This window comes from Mytilus edulis, chromosome 14 (assembly GCF_963676685.1).
Source record: "Mytilus edulis chromosome 14, xbMytEdul2.2, whole genome shotgun sequence".
In the NCBI taxonomy this organism is placed as follows: domain Eukaryota; kingdom Metazoa; phylum Mollusca; class Bivalvia; order Mytilida; family Mytilidae; genus Mytilus; species Mytilus edulis.
This window is the reverse complement of record NC_092357.1, coordinates 18,537,524-18,557,930: the sequence shown is the minus strand read 5'-3', so window position 1 is coordinate 18,557,930 and position 20,407 is coordinate 18,537,524. Positions and strand designations below refer to the sequence as shown.

General features: G+C 32.9%; 1 protein-coding gene and 1 long non-coding RNA gene across 2 annotated transcripts; one reads left to right on the top strand and one right to left on the bottom strand.

The window, feature by feature from the left end:
* Nucleotides 1-3,863: 3,863 nt before the first annotated feature.
* Nucleotides 3,864-19,605, bottom strand: LOC139503627 (uncharacterized). Its single transcript, XR_011659149.1, has 4 exons — nucleotides 19,439-19,605; nucleotides 11,879-12,079; nucleotides 10,932-11,108; nucleotides 3,864-9,823 (listed from the first exon to the last, which is right to left on the bottom strand). It is a non-coding gene; the product is annotated as an uncharacterized lncRNA (long non-coding RNA).
* Nucleotides 4,415-12,449, top strand: LOC139503626 (uncharacterized). The gene is made up of 8 exons (XM_071293445.1): nucleotides 4,415-5,510; nucleotides 8,332-9,849; nucleotides 10,256-10,351; nucleotides 10,650-10,703; nucleotides 11,068-11,154; nucleotides 11,292-11,372; nucleotides 11,495-11,566; nucleotides 11,895-12,449. The coding sequence occupies exons 1-8, from the start codon at nucleotides 4,415-4,417 to the stop codon at nucleotides 12,188-12,190; spliced, it is 3,300 nt and encodes a 1,099-aa protein (XP_071149546.1). The 3' UTR covers nucleotides 12,191-12,449.
* Nucleotides 19,606-20,407: the final 802 nt, after the last annotated feature.

Below are 20,407 nucleotides of genomic sequence, written 5' to 3'. Positions count from 1 at the left end.
CAATAGAAATATTTTGATATTTGCCACACGCCAGGTCACCGCACGGTCTACAGCAATGTACTAACACACCATCATAAATCGAATGAAAACCCTCGTCCTTATTATCAAGAAACAACAATAAAAGAAAAAATTATGACAAATAGCAACCAAAGAAAACTAATGTGTTACAGACCTGTGGCTGTTTCCGGTAAGAATGTAGATGTAGCAAACCCAATGCCTAATAAAGTGAGCATACATGGCTCCTTGCGCGTTAAAGAACAATTTTTTCTGTGTCCTTATGTGGTCTCTTGAAATGAACTAAATGCTATCATTATCTAACATATCCCTTACACCATAGAATCTTCCTATTGGATTTATTTTTTATTTTTAATGTGTTCTCGTTCTCTATACACATAAAATGTTCGAGACAGAATGTTAAAAAACAAAATGAAATAAAACCATTTAACCCGTTTAATTGAAACAAACTTTATATATTCCTCTGTATAGGGTCATACACTTTTCAGACAAATATACTTTCAAAATATTATTTTGTATTTCCGAAGTTATAAGTCGTTTTTTAATAAAAAAAAAAAAAAAAAAAAAAAAAAACGATCTAAAAATTTCAACTAAATCGTGATTTGAAGATTCTTGTACTGATCTATATTTACTGTTTAATCGATTGGTAAAACTAAATCATGTACTCTATGATCCCAGTTATATATTTAATATCGACTTTACTAATTTTGGTAATTAAGTTGACGTTAAACTTGCAACTGACGAATGGAATAGTGAAAATAAATTGGGGTATCTGGGGATATGCTTTGTAGATGATTGAACATTGATCTAAGATTCAGTTAACTATGTTGTTGCATGCAAATGAAAAGCAATGAAACAACAATAAAAACACAAATTACATGAAATTTGATCTTCGTTAGTTTAAAGAATGCACTATCGAGGGCGTACAGCTGGTTACATAAAAAATATAATACAAAAGAAAAATTATTGTATAGTATAGCATGAAATTACAAAACCGACAATGTCGGGCAAAAACTTACGTTTCGTCTGAGATGGCGAATTCAAATGATGGGAAACCCACCACAGATAAATGGAATTATTAGGGTGTGTCTTACCTGTTAAAATAAAAGCGAGAGAATCTTTTCATATTTTGCCGAAACGTTATGATACGTAAGTAAAATGACCGATTCTAATATGACGTGCTTTATTCGCTTTGTGAATAAACCCATGCTCCAAATCCAATAAAACAAATTTGCACATGCATATATTGACTACTGCAGAATAATGAATTTTATCAAATTGGCATGCATTAATTTTAATATATTTGATTAACTTAACCACTTCCAACCTCTTAACATTAAACTGTCAACACCAAGTTTTTTTATATAGGGTTTGGATACCGCATGTGGCAGGTTAGTCCTCTTCAAATATTAATTGACGACTACATTGTATGATTGTCAGTTTTCCTCCAGAAGGTTGGTGGTTCTTGCTGGCTTCGTCCATCAATACCAGCTGAACGCCAATAAATATCACAAGTATAGTGCTTACATTGGCATTAACACCAATCAAATAATCAATCAATCAATAAATTAACATATTGATTGATAAGACTATTAAATGCATTAATGCAAATTAGTAGAAAAATACATGTAGTTGTATATTTTACGTTAATATATTATTCAGCTTTTAGTTGTAAATAGTAAAAACAAAACAAAATACAAAGAAGGATCTGAAGATAATATCATAAGTTGAGTATCCAAACCTTAAAAACACATGAAAAAAAGAGGCAAAATATTTCAAAGTGACATTGAAACTCGAAAGATGAGAATAAACTGACAACACCATGCATATGGTAAAAAAGGAAAAGACCAAAAAAAAAAACAACATCAGAATACAAAACACAACATAGAAACCAAAGACTGAGACCCACCAAAAATGGGGACGTCTCTGTGCTCCTGACGCAGGTAGGTTAAGGCACTTATGGGTGTTTTTTCCCATTAAATCGGCCATAATCATTTAATCAGATTTTTGTATTTCATCTTGCCATATTTCGTTACCTCAATTATAATGAAAAATGTTCATACTGATGTAATAAAAAAATTGAGAACACGGGCTCATGTTTACGCACACCTGTAATTTCGTATCACGTGATTTCTGTGGTATGTCTAGTGACATTTACAAATCGGAAAAGCACAAGTTGTTCCTCACCATTAAATTGGGATTTTTTTTTACACACCTCTTCAGAAATTGACACACTATAGAAAAAATGATACTCGCAGACCCGGCTACCTCAAGTATTGTTTAAAATAAAAAATGTTTTCTGTAAATAGGTCCGTTGTTGTTAAAATGCGTGAAAAAAGACCAATTTTGTACATTAATCGTAATCTCTTAAAATGCGAGTAGCAATTTTTAAAAGCAGAAAAAAATTCCGAATAAAATGATATAGACATCCCGTTATAATAACATATGGAACAACTTGTACTTTGGGATTCTTTATGTTTGTCAACAAAGGTAAAAATTTCATCGCTTGCCGTCAAACGTTCAAGAGACGTCAACAAAACACAAAGGGACGCTACTCTGTAAAGATGCGGGAAATGTAAAACGAAACCTCAAATCGATATGACTCGCGATTGTATTCACCATTTCTTGCATTATTGCTTGCATTCATTAAAATAACTTACCTTTATGTTGATTTATATACTTTTTAGTATTCCTTGGCAATTCCTTCAAGTGATTGGAACAGTTTTCACAGACGTATTTTACGTTTAGTACTCATGATATCTAGAAAGTATCTACAATCTAAATGTTCTATCTCGGACAACTGAGGAAAAGACCAACCTGAAGAGAATATCTGTTATCTTCCCTTGTACAGGCTATGAGCTAGTGATAATACAAAATAATTAGCTCTAGTTTGTTCTTGGAGAGGAGTTGGAATTGTCAACATTCTGACAACAATTTTCAAGGAATGAGACATCTAAAAAAGTTGACCATTAATTTGAAAAGATTCTAAAACGTCTATATTTAAGCTTCATATGTGTTAAGAATAAAATTGTGTATGCATATATAAACCATTAATGATATAACTTGTGCGTATTGTTATTCTTTTACTTTTCTACATTGGCTAGAGGTATAGGGGGAGGGTTGAGATCTCATAAACATGTTTGCGGGAATTCTCGCTACATTGAAGACCCATTGGTTGCCTTCGGCTGTTGTTTGCTCTATGGTCGGGTGGTTGTCGCTTTGACATATTCACCATTTCCTTTCTCAATTTTATTACTATAAATATAGATCTATCTAGAGTAAACCCAACTGAAAATAAGCCAATCTGATGTCCCTATAATCATCCTGAGAAACACCAACATAAACCCTTGCACACAAGAGACAACAATTTTTTTTGGGTGCTTATGAGTGAAATATTGTTGAAATACTATTTTGTTCTTCTGTAGGGTGTTAATGTGTATGAATTAACAATTTGGCATACATGTACATGTATAATGTCCCATATACAGTTGAGGAAAATATATCCTCTCCATTTATCATTGAAATAAAATGATGTAAATTTCACTTGTATTTTTAAATGATTAAGTGTATTTTTTTCACCCGTTTTCCCTGCATCTTTTGCCATTTTTGGGGATATATATTTTTCTGTGTAGGAAGGGGCCTCTGCACTAATTAGGGATCATTCAAGGACACAGCAGCAATACTGATTACAGGAGTCAAATTTGGTTAAATTATGTCCTAATGTACCACAATAACATTTAATGTGTATTTCACTCTTCTACATTTTATTTTCATCAATGACAAACTTAGAAACATGAACTACTGCAACTTTTCAAAGGTTATTTTGGCCAGATCAACAAAAGACAGTGCAGCAATAGATTTTTTTAATAATTATGATAATTCCAAAACTACATCAAATTTTGTAAAAGCAAAGTATATAAATAGTATATCAATTCAGCAGAGACATGAAAACTACAATATTTTTATGACAAAATACAGAAATCTACAGATACCATCATATGACATATTCAAAAACCAGCTCCCTAAACTTCAAAATTATGTAACAAACAGCAAATATTTTGTGCATAATGGCAAAGCTGGTGAAAAAATGAGGTTCACTGATAACTTCTCTCTATTCAATTGGCTTAAACTTCCAGAAAATGAAAAGCAAAGCCACAAATTGCAAGATTGTTCCACCTGTTTGACCACCCATGGCAGCATATCATCTCTGCACAAGTCATATTCTCATGCTTCATCATTAGTACAGCCATGTAAAGACCTTGTAAACAACATCAATGAGATTATTGTGTCACCGTCTTCATCAATTGGAAAAAAAACAGTTCAAAATGTTATTAAAGTTTTAGAACCAATTATTGAAACCCAATTTAACATTAATTTTAAGAAAACGTTGGCAGATGTTATGAACATGTCACCTAGAGAATCGGCTGTTGAAAAAAACAACAAAATTATGACATCGATTCGAGAGACAACACAACAAATAGCGGAATCAATGACTGAAAATGATGGTGACGTTCAAAATTTGCTTGCCAGTGGGAAGTCTTTTCTACAGTATGAAAGGGAGCGACTTCAAACCTGTTATGTTACAACCGACCAAGCTGAAAGACAAGCTGATGACCTACAGACCAAACTTGCCTCAGGTAAAAAGCCAAAGACACACATAGGCAAATACACCAACTATAATTTTAATCGACAAGAATTTCTTGAGGAAGTAAAAAATTGTAAATCTACCATCATGAATTGGACCCGAATGGCTATCAAGTACAACGTCACGTTAAACGGAAAGCTTGCTGGCAATGGGGGGCAAATCCTTAAGCAATTTGCACAGGACAACGATATTGACGTCAACCAATTTAATCCACATTTAAGGATAAGTGGAAGGGACCATCTTCAAAGAATTAGGAGGTCAAAAAAGCGAGTCTTCAGGGGAAAACTTGCTATTCCAAATAAAAGAACAGCTAAGAAACTCAAATCTATTATTCAGCACAAATTGGAATCAAAAATTTACGACATTGGCCTAAAAATTGCCCCTAAGGAAATCCGAAAGAACACCATTGATTCTTCAGGTAATATTCAAGAAACATCAATTCAAGTATATGGCCGGAAAATTCCCCTTAAAGATATAATACTGAAAGAAATTCAAAGGCTTACAAAATCTGGCGTCTTAATATCCAAGAGTGACGAGCACTACAAATCATTATCAAAGGAGGCCGTCAATAATAGGTTAAAACAAATTTCATCAACAAAGTCCACTGAAACAGACAACACTACAGAAATTAACCAATTAATGACCATGGAGAGACAGATTCACCTTAAACTATGGCATGACCATTCAGATATCCTGAACCATACATATATAAGCTTTATGGTCAGCTTTCTCTATGACCATGCAAACTTCCTGACCAATGAAGAATTTAAGGAAACCTATCCGAAGAAGAAGCCTGTAGATGTTCAAGCTATTGTAGAGAGACCAAACCTGTACATTTTTGGACAATCAGGTATTGGCTACTACTGCACTTGTTAACAAAAAAAGGCTTTATTTTGCAGTAAAATACAATAACCCTTTTTAGATGATATTTCATGATCTTGAAAATAAATAATACTGTATAATTTCATGACATTCTACAAAGGTTAAAAATCTATAATGTCAAAAAGTTTAATTAAATCAGTCTGAAACTATCAACTGTGAAGCATCAACCTCTCAGTAAAATACAAATTTAAAAAAAATAATTCCATGTTTGGTTCCGACAATGCAATCTCTTTATCATTAAATAAGAGTGCACTCACTGAAATCTCTCGCTTACTTTAACAACCATTGATTTATGCTGATCATGATAGTCCTTTATTTAAATTCAAAAGTCCTTTATTTAAATTCAAAAGCATTACTACAAGAATTACATAAACTTAATATGATCCTAGGACAAGGTGAGATCAACCAAACAAGAAATACATTTGCACCTTACAATCATTCAGAACACCAAATATATAGTCAACCTATTTTGATTATCACCAACATGACCAATGAACCATGAAAATAAGGTAAAGGTCAGATGAACCAGACAATGCCAGACAGTCATGTACACCTTACAATCAGTCTGTACATTAAATATAGTTGTCCTACAAATTAAAGAAACAATCTCATCCATGAAAACTTAACATTGACCAAATGCAATGAACCATTAATTCTAGGTGAAGGTCAGGTGATACCTGCCAGACATATTCACATTAAAATCATTCCATACAACAAATATAGTTGACCTATTGCTTATAGTTTATATATGTATATATATAATTAAGAACAATAGATTACATGTAAATCTCAAAAACTTCACACTGAGCAATGAACCATGAATATGAGGTCAAGGTCAAATTAATCCTGCAAGTCTGACATGTTCGTCCTAAAATATTTCCATACACCAAATATAGTTCACCAATTGCATATATATACAAGTATTAGAGAAAAAGACCATAATTCAAAAACTTTAATTTAACCACTGAAACATACAAATGAGGTCAAGGTTAATTGACATCTGCCAGTTGGACAGGTATACCTTACAATTATTACATACACCAAATATAGAAGGCCTTTTGCTTTTAGTATCTTGAACACCAAAACTGAACCATGTTCACTGATCCATAAAATGAGCTTGAGGTCAAATATTAACAAGAATTTGTCCCAACTTAGTACACGGGTGCCCACTTGTACTATTATTTTCCATGTCCAATGGACTGTGAAATTGGGTAAAAAATCTAATTTGGAATTAAAATTAAAAAGATCATATATACCATAGGGATGTGTACTAAGTTTCAAGTTGATTGGACTTCAACTTCATCAAAAACTATCATGACCTAAAAGTAGAACCTGAAACTAAAACTTCCATTTTCCATCTTCAGTGGACCGTGAAATTGGGGTCAAAAGTCTAATTTAGTTTTAAAATTAGAAAGATCATATTATAAGGAACATGTGAACTAAGTTTCAAGTTGATTGGACATCAGCTTCATCAAAAACTTCCTTGACCAAAAAATTTAACATGACGCGGGACATACAAACCAATGAACGAACAGACCAGAAAATATAATGCCCCGGTATAAAAACTGTGGTCAACATGAGGTCAAGGTCCTTGCAAGTTACACACATACTAAGTATAGTAATCCTATTGCTCATAAAGAAATAACATTACAGGGAACTTTCGTCACTTGATATAAACATTTCAAAAAACAAAATCTGCCACTTGAATATACATGTATACGTAGCATTGTTTGGTCTCATTTTCTGTTGCAGGATGGACAAAATGATATTATATACATGTACATCAACAAGATTAAAAAATATATGAAGATATTAACAATAATTACATGAATTATAACAAAAGCTGTATGCAACATTGTAACAAAAGTTCAACAAAAGGTGTATGCAACATTTTAACATAAGTTCACACACTGAAATATCTGACGATGTTTTAAAGCTTCTACTATATTATTTTTCGTTACGGTTTCAAAATAACCAAACTTTCAAAAAATGTTGTAGACTTTGGTATATATACATGTATATTTGTAATTAATGATATAAAAAGCAGAAATATATGAAGGGTCTTTTTTTGTATAAAGTAACACTTTTGGTCAGATGAACTTAAATGTATAAATGAGGTCGTGATCAAATAACTGAAACCAATCCAATATTCATGTACATCTTTAAATCTCTCCATACATGTATACCAAATAATTTACACTTTTTGCTAACAGCATTAAGAGATTTAAACATAATCACAATATTTCAACATTACCAGTGAAGTACATGCTTATAGCAACCTGACTTCTAAATATCCCTCAATTTGCTGACCAAACTCAAATCAATGTGCTGGTAATATGAACAACTATGAGGGGGGATAGAACCTTTATCGGGACTCCGGGATAGGGTGTTTTTAAGCTCAGGATTTCGGGATTGAACCTTTCACGATCTGGGAATCCTTTTTTCAAATTTCAGGACCTCGGGAATTCGGGATTTCTAAGTCCGGGAATTCATGTTTTTAAGCTCGAGATTTCTGGATCAGGACCCCTCCTACCCTTCCTCAACCATGGGGTTTTTTTGGACATTTTTTTAGCACATACATTTTGTACATGTACCTAAAATCCTTAAGGAAGCACTGTTAAAGTCTATTAAATTTTGGTTAGACATGTTGAAGTTTTGCAAGTTTTATGTTGACTTACATGACTTAGTGATTTGAAAAATTTGAAAAATTGTAGTAACAGAATTTCTATTCCATGTATATACAAGTTGCGAATAGAAAATGTTTGTAATTTTTTTTTTTTTTTTTGCAGGCTCTAAGGACACAGAACAAGTATCATATACACCTACCAGAACAGAAGATCTAGAGGAACTGAGGAACGGAGTAATATTTGATGGAATACCATACACTTTTCAATTGAGATTTTTCAGCGGAGATGGACCAGCACGACAATTTGAGGCTGGTCAGCAGAGAGGGGGAAATTATTCATGCTTATGCGGTGTACATAGTAAAAATCACATTAATTTGGAATGCTGTTTTAAGCGAACACCCTCTGATTTGGAAGACCGCAGGGCAGTATTTTTGAAAGGGGAAAGTCTGGTCAAAATAAAACAAGGAAATATCAACCCATTCCAAAATTTAAGTAAAGACGAATTAACTGAAGAACTCGAATGTAGAGGTATTGATACTTTTAGGCTTAAGACAAAAGCAAGTCTTCAGGAAGAAATGTCAGATTTGCTGCATGGAATATCTCGCCCACCTGCCCTCCTCCTACATTATCCAGAAAAATCCCTGACAGAGAGTAACGTCAGCTGTTACGAGGTACTCCCGTGCGAGCCACTACATGACATTTCAAATGTAGTCCAAAACATAATTCAAGAATTGCCACATCATGTTAAACTTAAGTCTACAAAACTGGATTTGGAAAAATTTTGTAACAACACCATCGGAGACAAAAACCAAATTAAAGGATCAGATGCGCGTCTTTATGCCATAAAACTTTCAAAGTTCATAGAAAATTTACAATTGGATGGAAAAATATCGTCAGATATTTCACAACTTATTAATTCTCTAGTAGAAATAATTAATATTGCTTACAGCTCTGTTGAAAGAAGAACTCCCAGACAAATTTTAAGGTTGTATAATCAAACTTTCCTGTTCGCTGTATTGTCTAAATCCATCATAGGAATTCCAGTAAAGATGACACAAAGAAAATTTTATGGCAGTCATTTCCATAGCTTGGTTGTGCATCTGCCGGAGATTTATAGAATTATCAATACGAAATCTATCCTTGCCGAGCAGGAAGAACGAACTTTTGGATCACTAAGACGTCTCGCGGAAGGTACAACTAATCGAAAACCTGGTTGGATTGTTGACAACACCATTTTGAGATTTAACTGCCAGCAAACTGACAACCGTATCTGCTCCTTCTCAAAACAGAACTCTGTGATAAGCCAACAATCAAAATTACTTTCAAAGCGGGAAAACACTATCTTTCCTAAAGAGATTTTTGGAATCAAGTCGTCTCTTTTCCAGTCACACCTTGAGCGCATTGCTGATTATTTGATTCCAGGATATAACATATGGTGGCACTACAATGGCACTGAATTAGTCTTTCACGACTCTGTGGATGAGCCTGAATTCCGAATGCAAGGTCCTGATACTGCAAACTTCAGATCAACATCTTTGAAGAAAGAACGAGCTATCATTGATGACATTTGGCAAACCAGTGTGGACAAGGCTGCATCATCTGAACTTGTCCTTCCATTATTGCATGTCAAAACGAGGGAAGATGGAAAATTGATCTACAAAAGAACAAATCTGAAGTCAGGTATGTTATACAATATATATAGTATATATATACATGTATGTTGTAATTTGAATGAAATGAATGATACATATGTATATATGCATGTCAATCTGACTTTAGGGACTTCCCTACTCAGTTTCAAAAGAATTAGCTTTTCAAAACACTATTTTTTATTGATAGGCGATCATTAGTAAAGGAATCAAAAGAGCAAGAAAATATCTATGTGCTTGTTTTCGAGATATTAGCCATGGAAATTTTGGTGGGAGTTGAACAAACAAAATTTTGAAAATGGAGGCAAATAAATTTCTTAAAATACAAAACTAGATCAAGAAAATGAAACCAATATGTAAAACATTCATGCTTTTGTTTTTAAATGTTTACGGATGATTTTTTTTTTTTGAAATACATTTGAATTTTTGTTTTTCAGTCATGAAACATGCAACCAGTCCTACAAATAGCATCAGTGATCAGGATGAAACAAATGATAATCTTGAGGAAACAACTGAGAAAGAGACAAATCAAGGTAAACTCATATTAAGCATTGGTATTAACAATTAACATGATTAAGGAACTTCTAACGAAAAAAAATTAATTTTAGGTAAGTTGAAAAGACAAGAATTATAAATAACTAATACTATTTTTTTAATTATGCACACCATAAAACATTAATTAATGAGGTTCTCATTCATACTGAATTTATACAATATACATGTATTAAAATTTACATCAGTTTAATAATCTTTGATTTTTTTTTCTCACTCTACCATGATAGTTTTAAGTGAACTTGCACTATTAAATCCCATTAATGTTGGTTATTCTAGATGACAACTCTGAGTCCACAGAAGATTACATCTCGAACATTCCCAATGTGCAAGGTAAGGTAAATTGTATGGCAAATAAAGTAAAATATTTGTGAAAAATGTGAAATTTCATTTTGTTGTATTTCAATATTATTTTTATTATTTATTTGCCAAATGTACAGGTTATTTTCTGTCCATGAAGTCTTTCTTGGTATATCTAACCACATAAATGTAATATAAGTTTGTAACATTAATAGATCACAAATTCAGGTATAAAAAGTATCTTAGTACTTAGACACGAACCTTTAATATCTTATTCACTTTTCAATTATTGGTTAACTAGTGAATAGTTTTGATGAGAAATCTGTACTTCTTACAATCTCATGGTAGGTGTCCCATACATTTATTAATAAATAAACATCTCATGTTCTCGTAACAGAACCACCAGAAGTACCAGCAATAGACCAAGAGAGAAAACACCTGGAAGACAAGGAAAACAAGGAAAAGTACAAATCATACATTAAAGGTAATTCTAATATGAAATGTTTCTTTCGGTTATGTCAAATATGATTCATGCAAACTACAGATTTATCAAAATGTTTTAGCAGGGAGTAAAATAAAAATTAACTGACATTATTCAGATGATCATGTTTTTTTTTTCAGTTTCAAGATGGACTGTACAACCTACATGTAGCAAAATTGATGTCCATGAGAGTCTGTTCAGCAAACCAAACAAATTACCAGGTATATTTACACAATCTTTTGACTTCAGATTCTCATTCTCAATATTGGTGGAATTTAAAGAGGCAAAGTTTTTTCTTCTTTTTGTTGTTAATTTGCTGTTCACAACTCCTTTTCGATTTCAGCTAACAGTGCAATGAAACCACTCACATGCAAGAGGAAACTATTCGCGTCTGAAGTTTCCAAACCAGAAATTGGTGAGTATTAAAATGATAAGTATATATTACTACAAGTTTAATAGAGCATGTAAAATATGTGAAATGAAATTTCAGAAATGTCATAAATCAAATGTTTAAATGAAGTTTTTAAAGATTATTTTTATTACAGTTTTAAATAAATCACTGTCATGACTATGCAGTATCAGATATTTTTGGAACAAAAAATAAGTTTTCAATGTAGCTATTTAAAAAAAATTATTTAAGTTTGAAGGAATTGAAGAAAAAAATAATCTAAAAATGCAAGCGAGAGCAAACGAGGGTGAAAACTCTTTTAATATACTAAATACATACTTGTTTTATGCTTCAGCATCATGTAGAAAGAAAACAACACTAGACATGGTTGTCCAGCTACTTGGCCCATCATCAGATGTGGATGACTGTCTTAAGTACAGGGAATTGAAGCAAAAACACCCTGGTCATAAGTCCTTCATATCAGCTTTTGATCAATCTTTCTCTAAGCTACAGATTGAGGTCAGCAAGAGATATTTTGCCCTGAAAGAAGAGATTACAAAAGTTGATGAAAAGGAGAACAGGGAGAATCTGTTAGCCGACAAGGAGATTGCTCAAAAGCTGCTTGATCACTGGGGAGTGTACTACTTTTAATGTTCAGTGCACTAAATAATGATTCTTAAATTTAAATGTTAGGAATATACATAAAATAATTTTACCCATTTTCATACATGGTTCCTACTAAAGACACCTACCTAGGGAAGACATTGATTTAAGCTATATAAAGTAACATGAATAAGGAGATGTGGAATGATTGTCAATTATACAGTTTTCTTTAATTGACCAACATGACCAAAAGGAATGTAAGTAGCTATGGTCAGTGTTCAGCAGAAGATATTTGAGAGAAAAAAAACCAAAATGTTTCAAATCTGACGCAAAATACACCTTTTCACTAGTTATTTCTTCATTCATCCTATGTAAATGCATATTTAGTTGAGTAATTTATGTATCATACATGTCATATATATATAGGAAAAAGTGGTATGAGTGGAAATAAGACAACTCTCCATCAAAGTCAAAATTTATAAATGTTAACCATTATAGGTGAAATAACGGTCTTCAACAAGGAGCCTTGGATCACAACAAACAGCAAGCTATACAGCATTAAACTGATGTTTCAGAAAGGGCCCCAAAAATGACTAGTGTAACACCATGGCAAGTGTTTAACATCAAGTGGCAAATATTACATGCATCTTAGGACTAGAACATGCTAATCATGTAAATAATACATGAATATGAACCCTGCTTCATGTATCAACAACCGTTTTATTAGTGTACATTAACTAGTGAATAGATTAAATAATTATGCAATTGTATAATAAGCACTTTTATATGTTAAATGGTGCACTGGACATTCTAATATAAGTGTGCACCCTTAGTGGCTTGGATCACAAGGCTATTTTCATAGAGGCAAAATTCATAAAAGTGGGAAGGGGGCAGGTTGTTAAGAGGGGTACCCTGGTAACACTTTTAAACAAGTGATAATTACAAACTACCATGACCATGATGACTGAATATGTGTGTTGAATCCTCAGAAAAATTCCTGATGTATAAGGGCTGGAATATTTGACTTACTAAAATTTAAACAGCATGTTATAGGAGACAAAAATTAAGGAAATGTGATATAATTGCAAATGACATAATTATTCTTCATAGACAAACAGACTAGAATGTTAATTAATATAATCATAACAATATTATATAAGGAAATGAGATATGATTGCAAATGACACAATTTTAGATCATGTTTTAAAGGGGGGAGGGCTTCAACAATGAGCAAAACCAATACCATGAAGCAAGATACAATGAAACCGGGCATGAAAAAATGATTCAAACGAGTAAACCTACAGCCTGTTTAAGCTAAGGAAAATATCAAAAATATGACAGACAGCGACCCTTGTAAACAACAGGCAATTATAAAAAGACAAACAAATGGGAGGTCAGATATATGTTTTAATTGCGGCTTTAAAATCACAATTTTACCTTCAACAAGTCCACTTACTATAACCTTGTTAAATGCAACATTCATTTTCAAAGCCTGCCCCTGTTTTTTTAAATAGATCTTATGGTTAATATGAAAGGATTTATGAAGGGGACGGGACCTCTTCAATAGACAGACATGGCTGATGCTGTATTCATCTTCAGTATAAACTGTTTTAAATTTAAATACATGTACACACTTTTTGTAATTAAGTCCATATCTGTAAATCTGCAGAAACGTGAGAAAATCTAGAATGTCATATTGAGACTCACAGAGATGCAAACAGTTTTTTTTTCCTGTCAGACAATGGGGCCTACAGGGTACCAAGTTTTGCCAGACCCATCAAATTTCTGCCAGACCCATATTTTCACTCAAAAATCAAATTTTATCGGCCATGACATATTTCCTGAACTTATCAACTATGCCTAATACATGTAGATCTCCTTCCTAGAGAGCGAATTTCTAAAACAAAAAACATGACGGAAATACGGAGAATTGTTCGGGGCTAGATGGACAAGGTACGAAAGACTATTACTGGGCGGAAATACTGGTTCCCGGAGTTAGAAAATGCGGGGGAACAGGACATTTACTTTTATTAAAGATGATCGCAATTTTATAAACAAAATACTCTGCCGGGGCCGACGGGGATTTCAGTTTTGGCGGACCCAAGCAGACTTAAATATTGCCGGCCATCAGGTCCTGCACAGCTAAGAGTTTTGCCGGACCTGCATAAATTCTGCCCCTTAGGTCCGACGGGTCCGACGATTAGTTGCATCTCTGGACTCATTGGTAAAAAAACCAAAAAGGTACTTAAGTCAAATAAATGTCAGATTTTAAAATAGTTTCATACAATTTCAAGTTACATTCAATCATATACAATTTTCAAATATATTATGACAATGGTACCAGTAAATTCCAGTTTTGTTCAATAATTAGCATAATTAGAGTTGGGGCGTCAGGACCTTTTTTGGGACGTCGAATGAGGTATTTTTACGCTCGGGAATTCGGGATTGACCCTTTTCAGGATCCGGGAATTCTCTTTTAGAAGTTCAGGATGTCGGAATTTATTAGTTTAAATTTGGGACCTCTGGATAGCATGTTTTTAAGCCCTGTCTTTCGTGATCAGGACCCCTCCGACCCCCCTCCTTTGGAAGCTTTGTCCTGAAATCTTTTTTTCGAAACAGTGAATACAGCATCAGCCTCATTACCTGTACTTAAGTTACCGCCATGAGTACAACCAGAGATTTATACCAAGCTTCCAATAACATCAGGATGATACCACTGTCAGGATACTGGATATGACAATGCTTTACTCGATAATCCCAGGGGTGTGGAAATTTGATGTTCAACCCATGTAGGACAAGTGCATCCATGCAACGGGACAAATATTTTTTTAAACAACTTATAAAGACAACATCTGAATTTAAGAGTCCTTCTTTTAACTATCTGAAATGACTAGTATACCATTATACAATCGGTCAGTGTGGGATTCCGCGCTATACCATTCATTCTTAAAATAATAGGACAAGGTCATTGATAGGGTTCTGAAAGAATTTAGGGTCAGTGTGGGTTTTCTACGCTATACCCTTATTTATAATTCTTTGCTCAGAAGGAAATGATGGAAGAGACATAAAAATCATGAAATACCAAATCCACCATGTATCTAAAATTTGGAAGCAGACACCCCTGGGATATATGACAACATAATTTACCGGATATGACATAGGAATTCACTGGATTTGACAACTCAGCTAGAAACCATAATTCAACAATCAAAAAGGAAATAATTTTGACTTAAACCTTCTATTTGGACGTATAGACTCGCGCATATTAAATTCTGAATAAAGACTGCTGGTCAGTGAATTGCAGTCGATAGTGGGATTATCCACGACGTACCTTTTTGCTGATCAGTAGTTAGAGTTTTTTTCTCCAAGTCAGACAACGAATATAAAAATGGCGAGCAATTCTGAAATACAAGTCGTAAGAAGGAAAGAGGATTCTAAAATACACAGAGAGATCATAAAGAATTGTCACATTGTGAAAAGACAGTGAATTGATGTGGTGTTAATATTATAACTTCTCGATCTAGGATTTCATAAATATTCTGCTAAATTTCTAGCTTTTCATAACTAATTTTAATGTTTATAATCATTGATAAAGTTAAAAGGTAATTAAATTTTGTACAGTTAGTTTTTGAGTGCATTACTTATTTCTTCATTTAAAGAATAAAGTTAACAAATTATCTAATATACAATGTAAATAAAGATGGGAAAAGTTATTAAATAATTCAAAGTACCAAAATAGCATAAAAGACCAACAATAAAATCATAATGACTGGCAAGATAATAAAAAAAATCCTGATTTTATTGAAATTTTTAATTTGTTTCGTTTTTAAAGGTGTAATAAAAACAGTGGTTTCAAAGAAGAAGTATTAAACAAAGTGTTTTCAAAGAAGATGTAAATGGCATTTAAGGGTTTTCTTGCTGTGTAATTTCTCCATGTTTCATTAATATTTCATGCCATATTCTGAATTGCAATATTTCACAAGTCCAAGTTCAGCACCTTTAGAAAATGTTTAGGAAGTTCTGATATTAAATAAAACTTGTTTTTCTCTCTCCTTGGGTAAAAGTTATTTATAAATTAAATAAATGATAAACATGATAAAGATGTGAATAAGTTAATTTTTTTTGTAAGAAAATATGAATGTCTGTGTGTAAACAAACTTCTTCAAATAACAAAAAATGAATAATGAAAAGCATTTAATTTATTAAAACTATTAAAATTTATTAAAACTATTAAAATTTATTAAAACTATTAAAATTCATTAAAACTATTAAAACTAACAAGTAATTCTAAACTGATTATACATGTAGTTTCTAAATGTACCTTATTAAAAAAAATAAGTTGGGCACCTAACATGGGTTTAAAATGGAAACCTAACTAATTATTACACAGCAATTTTGTTAAAGTGAAAAGTATAAAAAAATGTTCCCCTTGGACTGAAATTTGCAATGTGGTGGTGGGTGGGGAATGCAGCCAAGATATGTAAAATCTTGCCAGTCACAAGCCTGGAATGAAGGTAACTTCAATCAATGGAAGTGACCTTCTGAATGCAGAGTGAACCACCATAAGAAGGAATAAACTAGTTTAGTGTGATTTTTCAGAAAATAAATTTGTACAAATTAACAAAATGCACTTCATGTTGCAACGAGAACAATCAATATAGTTTTACTATAGATTGAGTTTAATATTTGTCGGATATCAATTTATGAACCAAATAATGGCAAATTAAAAAAATTCAATGAACAATTGACAACTTTTCTTAATTCTAATGAAACAGGGGCCCATATTCTTAATGATTCATTTAAAGTTTTGTCTTTACCATGTTGACCATTGATGATGTTACCTGATACATGTACATTTTGTACATGTACATCATCTCATAATAGATTAAAGCTGATAAGACTTGGTACAGAAATAATATGTTTAGGGGTTAACATGTACACAACCCTCCCCTTGTTTCACCTTTTTAGAACATATTATTTTATACTACTATGGATGCAAAATTTTGTATGTACAATGTATCAAATAAGGAAAATTTAATTTGGTCAAAATATGACAGTTTAACTGCCTTAATACAATGTAAGGATCTGATGGGGGTCTCATTGGGGGATTCTGATCCCAGATCCCTCTAACTGTTTTGTCAGATTCCCGTATCCCACTTACACTATGTAATGATGTACGTAAGCAATTATAATTCATTTCCTGTTTTCACTGCACAATAAATTGACTTTCTGACACATGTCACGATAACAAAAAATTGGCAATCCAGCGTCACGCTTAGACCCCAATGAGACCCACTCTTATCTTTGAGACAATATTAATGTTCTGTATTTCTAGTTCAATGATTTGTTTTTTTGTCAATTGAAAATAAAGTAATTTTTCGAAGTCAATTCCAATGCTTATTTAGATACAAAAGACACTTACAATGTATCAGATGTAAAAATGTTTTTTTGTAATAGAGGCAAGTTAAGCAAAGAGATCTATTTTCATATATTTCCACTTACAATATTCAACCAAGTTTATAGTTTGGTTCCCCTGATGCTGTAAGGTAAAATAATGACAAATAAATTTTGTACTGCATGGAATTCTTATCATGTGACAGCACATGGTGCGTGTAATAATGAAATATAACCCGGATAAACAAGACAATCTCGAAACTTTATTACAACTATATATCAGACTATATATATATAGCTTGTTCAAACACTTATGTCCTACCTGTAAGTAATTTTAGTAAAAATTCATAGATTCTCTGTATTTTATCAGTAAGTGCAATAATTTCCTATCTTACATGTCTTAAGCTACATGTACTTTGATGGATTGTAGCAGTAAGCTCCCTTCCTTATTTACAGAACAGATAATATATCTTACATGTATCATAGAAAAACGGTAGCAATTAGACTGTATGGAAAAATAAGGAGATGATGTATGATCACCAATGAGGCAAATTTCTGTCATGGTATGGTCTTCACAAGTGAATAGGCCAGATCCGGGATGCGTTTTTCAGACGATTCTGTCATGTGACTTCTATCACCACTTGACAAAAATGTATGCATAGAAATTAAACACATATTCAGCAAACGGGTGAAAAGGTTTTATCTTATACTGCACAAAATATTTGGGAAATCAAAATCTGAAAGGATGCATGGTCACGTTCCCTCCTTTTGTCATATGGCAATCCCGATAATGTACTTACGGAATATTAATTAAAACTATACTACCCTACAGAATGACAATTATGAAAGTGCTGGAAACTTTTAGTAGAGCAGGGATGAATGACGTCATATAGGCGTCGTATAGGCGTGTGAAATTGACGATCTTTTCCGGTGAAAGATACAATTTCAGAAATTACCTACAATAAGAAAACCCCATCATTTCCCAGAAGACCACAACAATAATTGATGGGCGGTGCCCAGAGATTCTATTACACCACCCTTGGAGTGGTTTATTTAAACAGTAATGATTATTTACAGAAGACTTTTGGCAGAGAAAAATGATAGGGCTTTCATGTACATGTATAAGTAATTGGAACTATAATGACCTTAATATAATGCTTATACATTTCTGATAGTTTTCCACACCTATTTAGTCTGGACAGTTAGCCACTAGTTCCATGCCCTAGACTATACATGTAGTAAAATTTCATTCGGACCAGTAAATTTTTGATAACCTTTGCTCAGACGCTCAACAAAAATGCATGTGGGAATACTGGTCTTCTTACTCCTTAATTACTAATCGAACAAGTTTTTAGTGCACTGTTCATTCCAGGGGAACATTCAATAACCATGTACATAGCAGACTATATGGAAATGGTAGTTATTTACTGGTTAGAAAACTTGTTAAAAATGAGAAGTATGCATGCATTGATTTTCAGTCAACAATATACATGTTCAAGTCATGTGGATATATCACATATCGTTTTCTGTCAATGGGGAGGGGTTTCTATCCACACTCGTACGAAACTTGGGTGATTTTTCGTACGAGTGTGGATAGTTAACCCCCCTCCCCCCATTGACAGAAACAAGTGCACGTTTTCTAAACATCACATAACACTGCATGGTATCATCGCCTTCGCCATCGAAGTCAGGGACTTATGTCATAAAGGGGGTCTCTCAAATACTTCCCGATGAATAATAATACTTATTCAATTAGAATCAATCATATCTAAGGGACAGTTTGTCGCCGGATGATTAATCTGGCAACAGCATGGCAATTCACACGTGGTTGCCCGTTAAAATTGACATTCTTCGACTAATTCTAGGTAAATACGAGTATTTATCGCTTGAATTACAACTTACCTATTGACAACGATCATTCTTGCTATCCTACATGACTTGTCTGCCAAATAAACTACAAAACTGCAGCAAATTTCACGTTTATACACGAAAATTCCTTTCTGTTGAAAACCCAGACAGGTGCTCGATTCATTCATACTGCAAGCATCTTTACGACCCCGACAAAATTTGATTGGTCGTATAATAAAAGTAGGCGGGGCCTAATCCGCGATAAAAAAACAGCTAAATTTAATAAACTTTACGTAAATTTTTTAATATGAGGTTAAATATCAGTAACTATTATATAAATGAATCATATTTCAATAGTTTTATTAACAATTGGACGTCTAAATAAGTGCTACTAACAAATATAACCTTGCGACGCCGAGATTTATCTGATGACGTCATGAATAATAATGAGGAAAATAGAGTTATCTGCGCTTGGTAAAAAATACGGGAAAAAAATAGAAAAACTGCCTTAACGTACCTGCGTGAATACAAAAATATCCACCTCTTCGATAAAGAACAGATTCCCAGGTAACGTTTTATCCTGACCTAGCAGAAAATTTACTGTTGTTTGTGATTGTTGAAAGAAAGCTCATTTTTGATCTTTGTGACAATAGATAAACTGTGCGAAATTACTAATAAATTCCTGTCCAGTATTCGAATTTCTTTAAATTATTTTGTATTGTATAGTTTGGTGTATGTCCCTGAGATGTCGGCACAGGTATTTCTACTGAAGAAGAATACCCGCTTCTTTGTCTCAGGTTTCAATCTAATCCTTACACTGGGCTATTGAATGTCACAGATACACCAACAGTGGCAGAGTGAAGGATAGTCGTTTTTGATCAAACTGGCCATGGTATGATAATATTTAAAAGGGTTAAAATCTAGTCTTTACTATTTGGTCAAATTTAAATCAAAGAATTTCATAATTTGATATAGTCTGATTTGCTTTGAAATTTTTGCTTATGTATAACAATTTCAAATAGA